The sequence below is a fragment of the Colletotrichum navitas genome (genome assembly GCF_030913465.1).
Source record: "Colletotrichum navitas strain CBS 125086 chromosome Unknown LY79scaffold_60, whole genome shotgun sequence".
NCBI classification, from domain to species: Eukaryota; Fungi; Ascomycota; class Sordariomycetes; order Glomerellales; family Glomerellaceae; genus Colletotrichum; species Colletotrichum navitas.
Genome location: NW_026850606.1, coordinates 3613 through 13286, shown reverse-complemented (window position 1 = coordinate 13286; position 9674 = coordinate 3613). Strand labels below are relative to the sequence as shown.

The window sequence follows — 9674 nt, the reverse complement described above, 5'->3', positions numbered from 1 at the left end:
ATTATCCGAGAATTCGCCGGCAATGAGCTATCGGGGTTAACCCGATAACTCCGATATTTATCCGCGATGGTCAACATCGCAACAGATTCGCTTATCTGAAGTAGCTTTAAAAACCCCGCCTAGCACGATCTGAAGCCCAAGTCGTGCATCTATATAAGTAACACAGTTTTCTCGAACTGTGTGCAGTGGCTTGTTTTGACGCAGGTAGTGGCAAGATCGATTAACTACTTTATATGGAACTCCACGCCAACGTCGAAATCCAAATCACTCTCCACCCTTGATTTGAGAGCTTGGAATGTGCAGGCGAGTGAAACACCCCGAAACATTGATCGGCGTAACGAGGAGGGGTGTTTCGTCTGATGATTTTACTAACATCACTAAGAGCTCTAACTCAAAAGGGGGGAATGTCTCTGAAAGTTAAATCTGATAGGCTGACAAAAAGCTGCATTGGCTTGCTGCACAAATACTACTCGACTACCCATCGATTGCTCAGAACGAACCAGGTTTCGCTGTGAAGAACAGGAGTAGATGGGGCTTTTGATGCTTGTAGAGCTCTCAAAGCTCTTTTGGCTAACTCGGCTATCAAAAAGGACTTCTGCTAGCGATATAATTGGGCCTACTTGTCTCAGGCGCCATGTGTCATTCTATCCATACCGCCACCTTGATGTTAAACTAGGATGCATGGATGAACCTTGCTCAGATGGCCGCATCTTTACTCATGAAAGCATAAACCAATATTTCCATAACGAGGGAACTAACCAGAAACAAAGTAAGTATGATCCGAATGGCCAGCTATCGACAGAAGTGGACTAGAATTTCTTTATGTCAAGACGTGGATAAATCTGGCTCGGAATTACCATTTGAGTCTCTTCCACCTCCGCCGAGTTGATATATAACTCGATTGCCGCCCTCAGAGTCGCCAGGCATCTGGAAAGGTGCAGCGTCCGAATTCAAACGCCTTTCGCTATTTCTTACGGCTGTAAATCTCTGGTAGAAGGGCGGTGTGTTGCTTGAACTCGTATTTCGGCAGACTTGAGCATATGATCAACGTTGAGTATGCATAGCTCTAGTTCTGGGTCATGGCTGGAATTGGTATGCTCTCTTTCTCCAAGAATGAACGAAGCTTTTTACAGATCTATGGGCCCATAAACCATGTCTACAGTCACCGCTAGTTCTCCCCTCACCGTTTCATCGAGTCGAATATGCGATGTGAGCGGACTTACCTGACCCTCCAAGCTCTCAAGCGGCTTTGAATACCAACTTCGATCCAGGCCCTCCTCGGTCGGACGCCCCGAGTTGCTCGAGTAATAGCTTCCAACGAACTGTCCTTCTTTTGATAGCTGAAATCTCTAACAACCGCGTTTTTGAATTGCATTTCTTCTTGGACGAATGTTACCGAAAAAGGTTACACTTACCCGGGCCGGACACAGGACACCTATATACGTCCTGGATTGTCTCCGCCTCCTTTGTCCTTCGTAGTTCATACCCAGCGTCAGTTCTTCGAGTTTTGAAAGCTTGTGAACCATACATACTATTGTATAGTTCGTCTTTTACAACATGTTTGTTGCCTAGGAACTTATGGGTCTTCAACACCGCGGTATCATACCCTTGTATTTTTCTTTCCAGAGCGAATTCGATAACTGGCACGACAGAAACAGAACAGAATAATCGTTCTCATTAAAGGGTGGAGTGACGTCCAAGGCTAGGGTCAAATGCGGCAAAGTCAAGGAGGTGGTTGGACAGCTTGTAGTCAAGAAGTCTATTCACTGCCCAATTGAGAGGTGTTAGAAACAACAAGATTCGCCGGCTTCCCTGTACTGCAGGCTTTTTATGCCACATCAAGTCCAATACGACACACTCGCTAATTTCTCGATTAATGGATCTGTTATGCAATGTTCTACCAGCTCAGCATCGGGACACCATGTGCTTGTTGCCAAGATACTATAAACTTTTTGAAGACAAAGTCAATAACACCTAAACAATCACAATAACACCTAAACAATCACAATCGGCTACTGTACTATTAGGTTACGAATCTTGGAAAGAAATCCTCTGGTTCTTGAATCATCATGTAGGGCAAGAGGACAACGTTCCGCCATACCTATCTCGGTATAAGCCACGTGTCTCAAGGGGACAGTTACCGGGAGAATAACAATGTTGGGAAAGAATCCCATAGCATTGACAACTAAGCTTAATTCACAAGTATGCTTGAGAGTTCTTTCTGGCATTTATGAGAGTGGGAAAGAGCGCGTCGAAACTGAAATGGCCAATTCATTCGTGTGGAGTGAACATATGGATGTTGACTCCGAATTCTATGCTAAATATCATCATATTTGGAAAGGACTAAGAGCCCTTCGTCGCCTTCGTTCAATTGCACATTGAAAGACTTCGCGGCGTTTTGCTGCTCCCTCAACCCTCCCAAGTCTTCTAATCTTTCCCGTGCACTTCTGTCCAGACCATGGACCAGGGTTGCTAACATGCTGCTTTTCCATAGCTTTGCCTTGTGACTGTATGTCTGGTAGATTGCCCCGCTTAAAAAGATAATCGTAAGTAAAATGGTGAGAAGAGGGACCGTGAGGAAGCCCCATTCGACGTGAATGTAGCTCTCGACGGTGTGTGCTATGCCAGTGACATTGGTGCCGTTGAAGCTTCGAAAACTGATTGTTACGCTAGTCGCAAGATCGTTCATCAGCATATCGATACCGGCGGGGTATTCGTAGTAGTTCCAATAGAAAGCTTGCACGATGTCTGTGTCAAAAAATGTTTCACCGCTGGATATACCGACAGTGAGATTCGCAATGACATTGTCTGGCGTGGAGATGGTTTTGCTGATCACTTCTTGATTCCTTGAAGCCGACCCCGTACGGAACAGGTCTGAAAACCACGACCTCATGCCCATCATAACCTTTATATGAATTGGGTAAAGATATTCGCTGCTGTCTCCTAGAATATAGATAGGTTCGAGGGATTCCTGGGTTGCTGTAGCTACTGTATCGTTCGTTCTTATGTGGAGTATTGTTTCCTTGAGTTCTCCGTTAACGATCGAGGAGCTGACGGTTTGGACGCAAGCTTGGAGGGTACACTGTCGAGCCCATGGTGCGAGATCGCCAGCAACTCCTTCTTGATTCTCGGTTCCCATGAATACAAGCTTCATGATCGTTGAGTAGGACATGTCGCCGAGGCCCCGAGGAAAAATGGGGGTCATGCTGAAAACCTCGGCGTGTGTTTTGAGCTTGGCACCAAGAGGTACAGACCAGCCGCATTCTGTCAAGTTGCCTTCGGGCATAGAACCATCTTCGCAAGTTCGAGTCATGAACTCAGTAATGTCGACACAAGAATTGCAAACACCAAGAGTCTCGAAGGGTTCCCATGTGCAGTTTCCCGTTTGACAATTGACGGGGAGACTTAACCAAGGCTTGCCATTCTCAGCAAAGAGCCCGTTATATACGGCAGCTTTGAAGGGGAGAATTGGGATGAAGCCTTCTGATGCACTTTGACTACTCAAGGCGACCAAATATTGCGAAGAGCGAATATTCGTAGCTCCTTCGGTGGAGTTGGTAGTGCGGGCGTGGAAAGTTGCGATTTGCTGGGCGAATGGATTGAAGGCCAGCGTTAGAATGACAACGAAGGCACCGAAAGAGCCGAGAAGACTATGGACAATTCGAGGTTAGATACAGAATTTGGAAATTTTTGGATGTTCTATTAACTCACCCCCCCCTGAGTTTGATAAGCATCATTAAAGCTCCCCATGTACCTCGACTGGCATCATCAAATATCTCCATGTCGGATAGAGGCCTACGGCGAATGAAGTGTATCCACTTCAACTGGCTGATGCCACTGGAAAGAACAACGGCCATGGTTGCAGTAGCTACGGTAGCCAACAAAGCAATGACAGCGTTGATAGTGATTTGGAAATGCCATGACGCCAATGGCTTGCCGTCATATGCCCCGAGAACACCAATGATTGCAGTTGTGGCTAGAATAGCAACAACCAGACTAACAACCTCGAACATCCAGGACCCTGATGGAGAGATGTGCTTTACTTTGACGTGTGTTTTCTCCGACATTCTACTCCAACGGGAGAGAACAGAGCGCCTTGACTCGCCGTTACTGCTCAAAGCAGGCTCACTTAGTGGAACATCATCAACGGAGACAAAAGTGGGCTGGTATGCCTTGTAAGATCCTAAATTCTGTCCTGTTTCGGGCTCTTGGATGAACGGGCTGGTGGGTTGTCTGACGTATATAGTGTCGTCCGAGCCTGTGCTTGCATTGTGCGTGTGTTGCCTGTACGACATGTTGCCAATTTCGGATTCAAGTCGCAGCTTTGCCAGGCTCAGTGCATGAAGAATCGAAAATGAAGCGATAAAGAAAGTCAGCAACAGGAGAGTGACATGGCGACAGCCGGGTTGAGGCCGGAGCCTCAAATAGTAGCGACATGCTGAGGAAGCATGACAGGTCTTGGAGCCTGCCCGGGCATCCATCCATCATGCTTCTGGAGCTAGTACATAGTGCTTACATTTAAGTGCATGGTGCATACCACCCATGGAGTTCTGGAGAACTGCGAGACAAAATGTTGTATTATTGGGCTCGGTTGGTGCTAACATGAGCCGACAATGCTCTCAATTGGCTCTCGACCATGTCTGAAGGCGCGAGATAGCGGGGTCTCAGATCAAAAGGTCAATCCTTACACAAGATTAGCCATGATTGGGCATCCTATCCTCGCTGTGGGTGTTGGCAAGTGGCAATGTTATCCATCCGTCATTGTCCGTTCCTTTACGGTACCCTACTCACTGGCTTGCTTTTACGAAGACCCAGATCCGTAGCGGTTTGCACTCGATGTAGATCGCAAGCTTATTTTAGGCTCGCCTTGTGCTGCAATATGTGACACCGAGAAAGAAACCACGCCCGGCAACTGCAAGACGCGACCAATACACGGCATTCCCATAAAGCGAAGCGGCACAGCCGTGCGATCAGAAATCGTCTCTGGAGCCTTCATGCGCAGGTTTTAGCCCGCTGCCTTCTCCGAAGCCGAAGAAGAAGAAGAAGAAGAAGAAGAAGAAGAAAAAGCTCATAGGGCTGCGAATCGGGCAGGTTGTGATGCCCGTTGTATTCAGCTGGCCACTCTTCGTCAAGTCATTGGAGCGTCCCCCTCCTTTCTTTCCCTTTGCATCGACGATACGATTATCCCGTACCCTTAAGCAAAAATTGCCACCGCTGCAACAACACCGGTAATGAGAGCGGTGTGAAAAGCAGGCTGTCGGCAGCTGTAGGATGCCGCTCCATTCGACGATCCGGTGGCGGCAGCGTATCCCAGCGCGCTGTAAACGCTAGCCGCCTGGTCATCGCTGACGGTTGCTGAGCAGGGCTGGGCATCGTGCGTGACGGATGCGGTCACCCCGCAAACGCTGGTGGCCTCAGAGTTGTAGGTGGTTGTGGAGGCATAGCTCATGCTGCCGATAGCTGTCGGGCAGGTTTTGGTGAAAGTCGGCTCCTTTCCGCTGCTCTCGACAACGAAATCGAAGCTGCCGTTGGCGATGCGAGGGTTGAGGTTGTACTCGCTGTAATCGGGCTGCTCGGTGAATTCGCATTGAGCACCCATGCCAAAGACCCAGGCAAAGGTGTAGTCGCCAGCAGCGAGATGGCCGGTCTTTCCAACCTCTAGATGCGGGCCATTGCCAAATGTGCTTTCGTTGCCGATGGAGGCGCCCATCACGCCGTGGGCTGCGGTACGTAGGTACGAGTTCTTGTTCCTGGAGTAAATATCCCAAACGAAGTTGTAGCCATACTTGTAGGCGACGTTGGGGTTCTGAACATTCAGAAGGACAGGGTAGCCGTTGCTGGTTTCGCCGTACTTTCCATCTTTACGAGGGAAGACAAGATCAAGCTCTATGGCGTCTGCAGGTAACTGGGCGTTCGCAAGTTGGAGGCATGTAGCCAGCAGACTGGCCCCAAGGAGGTAGATGCGGTCAGATAGCATGGTTGATGCCGTGTTTGTGAAAGATTGTAACGTTGAAGGTGTTCTCGATCGGCGGGATCAGCAATCAACTAAGGCTGTGCAAAAGAATGTAATGTGGTTTCGTTTCTGCCCCCAAAACACCGGGATCCAGAGGACATCGTGTGGAGAGCGGGATCTTTAAAAGACATGGCAATGTGGATGCACTCTGTGAAATTTGGCATGGGGCCCGTCAGGATCAAGCCTAATTTCCGATTATGAGTCGGGCTCACAGGGTCTTTTGCTGTATCCCAAACGTCGCTAACCATTCCCCCATGCATTGGTCCCTGTCATTTCGGTCAGGTTTTGACAGCGGACCGAAAGGTGAAAAAACAAAACCAAAAAAAAAAAAACCGTGCTATCTCAGTTTCTTGAATAGGCCCTATGATATCAGGCTTTGGGCTAACCTGTCACCCTCGATTGGACCCCTCGATATCCACAATTTGACCCTTCATTCTTGCTCCTCCTTTCGTAGCTTCTTTTCATCATGCCCCCGGCTCTAATCTCATAGGCATATAATTTGAAAATTTACTGAATCTCAGCAAAGTGGCGGCCCTTCATTTCGGGGAAATATAAGTACAGCCAGTCGCAGCTGGGCGACGACGAGCCAAAGAGAATGAAGCAAATCTTGCCTCCCAAATAGGCCTGGTCCGTGTCGAATAGGTATGCCAGCACGTGCAATACCAGGCAGGATGCGGTCGTTTAGAGCATTAGGCTGATGCGGTAGGTTTTTCTTTTCTTTTCTTTTCTTTTTCTTTGTTCTTTTTGCCAGAGTTGAACACTAGGTTTTTCACCCAGTCAGCAAGGCATGCCCCTGTTATGCAACACTTCTCATCTACGCGTTCGATGATTCCGGGGCCCACAACTCCGGGCCGAATCTGGCGGTCATTGCCATCCATGACTCCTCCCTACCCAAACAACCGGTCCAGCCAGCGTCGCCAGCTACTCGATGAGCTTTATTTTGAGTGTCTCGCCCTAGACGAGTACGATCCCATCCCTGTCAGAGCTTCCCCATTCAAAACTCAGCTGTCTTGTAAGGTCATCATGTATAAGTAAAGCCTCGCGCTTGAGATCTTCTGGGGGATAAGCTGCCAGCTTCGACGGCATCAAGTTGGTCCTGGTGGCATCACTATTGGATGATTTAATGGCGGCACCAACACCGGTAACAATGGAAAGCAGGGCAAGGCCAAAAGTTACCTCATGGCATGGAACAAAAGCCATGACGGCAGTCTGCCTAGCCATCTCAATGGTACCACTAGTCAGCGACCCGAAAACTTGGCACATGATGACCAGGCCAAGGCTGATCCCCGGCAAACGAAACTTGATCATCAGTCCGGCGAATGAGATTCGTAAAGGGAACATAAACAGGCCGAGCCATTTGTATCAGATGGCGTATCGCATGATAACAGCTAACTGATAACAACGCGTTCTCACAACGGCGCTAGAGAATAACAACTGGCATTCCGGGGACAACCCAAGCGTAGGGAACTGTTGCAAGGAGACTAATGCAGACATTAATTCTACTCTAAACACGTTATAACTGTCATGAAGCAGTGCTGCCTAGGGGGCAAGTCACAGAGTTGAAAGTGGCTTGTTACTTCTAAATACCGCCTCTTGTGGGGGGTCGCGGAGTGAAGTGGGTACCCCGGAGCAGGGTCGTTCGGGAAGGCAGTGTTGTGCGGCAGTATCGAGGCCTGGCAAAGCCATATGGCTTTGTGAGAATCAATAACACCCAGCCCAACTGCATTTTGCCCCATCGACTCGCCAGACACGATCAGGAATACAGCCGTCTCTCAGTCTAATGATAACCAGAGGCGACCTGATTGGCGAGCCAACCGGGCCTTGATAAGTTGGCGTTCAGCGTTGGCCGTTGGCCTAAGTATCTCAGGTGCCATTGGACCTCATTTTCCGCAAGAGTAGGGTAATATTGAACTTGAAAGGTACGCTTATGAGGGGCAATGTAGCGACCGTTGGAGATAGAACCTATCAGCCTGGCTGAGCCGGCTGCTTGACAGCATCAAGAAGACTGCTGCAGGCTTTAGCCCAAGCAATAGGTCTTATAGAGGCCTCGGGCGCGTAGGACATGGGATCCTAAGGGCCTAGTTGGATAGCTAGGCGCGGCTGACAGGCACTTGGATGCCTAGTTAGACACGTAATACATTCAATATACACACAATTGGCCTCACTATCACACCCGTGAATCTGACAAAACAAATGCAGTAAAATGGGGTTGTGTCATGTACTTGTTCAAGTGCGGAGTATAATTCACAGTCAAAGACAAGGGCGAGTGGAATATATTAGCCGACAACAGCCCCGAGTTCTTCAATGAATGCCTTGAGGGCAGTCTGCAGAAGATGGGCGTCGATTACGTCGATCTCTACTACGTCCACCGTCTCGACCCCAAGATGCCTGTCGAGAAGACTATGGAGCTAATGACCGGGGCAAAGAAGTAAGCTAGGGGCTCTAACGTCCTATTGAAGATAGGTACTGATACCTCTATATTAGGGATGGAAAAATCAAAGCCATCGGCATTTCCAAATGAGCTTCCAGCAGCATCCGAAGGGCCTATACCGTCGCGCCCGTCGACGCCGTCCAGGTCGAGTACAACCCCTTCCAACTGGACATCGAGAATGAGACAGGCACGAACCTGTTATCCGCCTGCCGTGAATTTGGCATCACAGTCTTTGCCTACGCGCCGCTGGGTCGCGGCTTTTTGACGGGTCAGATCAAGAGCACCGACGACTTTGCGCCCGACGATTCGCTTCAGCCCTGCAAACTTTGCTAAGAATCCAGTGCTTGTTAACCGTTTTAAGGCCCTCGCAGATAAGAAGGGCTGCACGCCGGGCCAGCTGGCGCTAGCGTGGTTGTCGGCGCAGGGCGAGGACATCATGCCGATCCCCGGCACGAAGAAGCTCAAGTATATGGTGGAGAACGTCGGGGCCCTCAAGGTGCATCTCTCCAAGGTGGAGGTCCAGGAGATCAGGGACAAAGTCGAGAAGGCCGAGGTCGTGGGTAAACGTAACCCGCTGGGTATGTTCACCGAGTATTCGGTGACTGTTGAACTTTGAGACGTCCTTGCGAGCTAAATCCATCGAAGCTGGCCTGGCGGATAGAAGAGTGGACCCTCTAGTGGTGACATATCTCTAATCTCAAGAATTTGTTCAAAACCTCTAGATCAGTTGGTGCTGGAGCGGATATTTGAGGGTCGTGTCGTTCCTATTACTCGATTCACGTGTTGTTCAGGTTGTCTGCTGCTCTTCCTTGAGCCGGCCAGTAGCGAGCGCATATTCAGTCATCGTTTGAACTGCTGCTATGTCTGGTGTTCAGTCATTTGTGTCTGCGTTCGATTTTCCCTTGGATACAGAGCCAAGTTCTACGTCTTGAAAACAAATGCATCCATTTGAAGCCCCTTTGCTCCAAAGCAACTCAGAAAGCTCAACCATTTGCCTTAAGTTCGTCTTTTCCTTCTTGAACGATAATGCTGACTAATAAGTATATCATCATTTGTTAACTAAGCATGCCATGTATACCAAGATAAGCTCATCAAAGTTATTTGTCAATTGCTTATCAACCCTTATCCATAACTCAACTACCCTATAACTAGATATCCCCTACCTTTAGACATCTGAAAATCCCCTCCTTTATTAACACTACTACCTTTTTTAAACTATTATAACATTAT

At 48.7% G+C, this 9674-nt stretch overlaps 4 protein-coding genes across 4 annotated transcripts; 1 reads left to right on the top strand and 3 right to left on the bottom strand.

Moving 5' to 3' along the window:
- Positions 1–2317: 2317 nt before the first annotated feature.
- Positions 2318–4067, bottom strand: LY79DRAFT_521731 (uncharacterized protein; the record flags this gene model as incomplete). Its single annotated transcript, XM_060555377.1, has 2 exons — positions 2318–3650; positions 3712–4067. The coding sequence occupies 2 exons, from the start codon at positions 4065–4067 to the stop codon at positions 2318–2320; spliced, it is 1689 nt and encodes a 562-aa protein (XP_060410995.1).
- Positions 4068–5019: 952 nt separating this feature from the next.
- On the bottom strand, positions 5020–6090 carry LY79DRAFT_562822 (uncharacterized protein). Its single transcript, XM_060558505.1, has one exon. The coding sequence runs from the start codon at positions 5975–5977 to the stop codon at positions 5195–5197; it is 783 nt and encodes a 260-aa protein (XP_060410994.1). The 5' UTR covers positions 5978–6090; the 3' UTR covers positions 5020–5194.
- Positions 6091–6793: 703 nt separating this feature from the next.
- LY79DRAFT_562820 (uncharacterized protein) lies at positions 6794–7657 on the bottom strand. Its single transcript, XM_060558504.1, has one exon. The coding sequence runs from the start codon at positions 7352–7354 to the stop codon at positions 6968–6970; it is 387 nt and encodes a 128-aa protein (XP_060410993.1). The 5' UTR covers positions 7355–7657; the 3' UTR covers positions 6794–6967.
- A 689-nt stretch (positions 7658–8346) lies between these two features.
- LY79DRAFT_592514 (NADP-dependent oxidoreductase domain-containing protein) lies at positions 8347–9060 on the top strand (the record flags this gene model as incomplete). Its single annotated transcript, XM_060561431.1, is given in 3 exon segments — positions 8347–8441; positions 8543–8712; positions 8726–9060. 3 exon segments carry the CDS (start codon positions 8347–8349, stop codon positions 9058–9060), a joined length of 600 nt encoding a protein of 199 aa, XP_060410992.1.
- Between the last annotated feature and the right edge of the window lie 614 nt (positions 9061–9674).

Excerpts from the sequence above, each read along its gene's own strand:
- LY79DRAFT_562820 (XM_060558504.1), bottom strand. The coding sequence starts at position 7,354 with ATGTTCCCTTTACGAATCTCATTCGCCGGACTGATGATCAAGTTTCGT.
- LY79DRAFT_562822 (XM_060558505.1), bottom strand. The coding sequence starts at position 5,977 with ATGCTATCTGACCGCATCTACCTCCTTGGGGCCAGTCTGCTGGCTACA.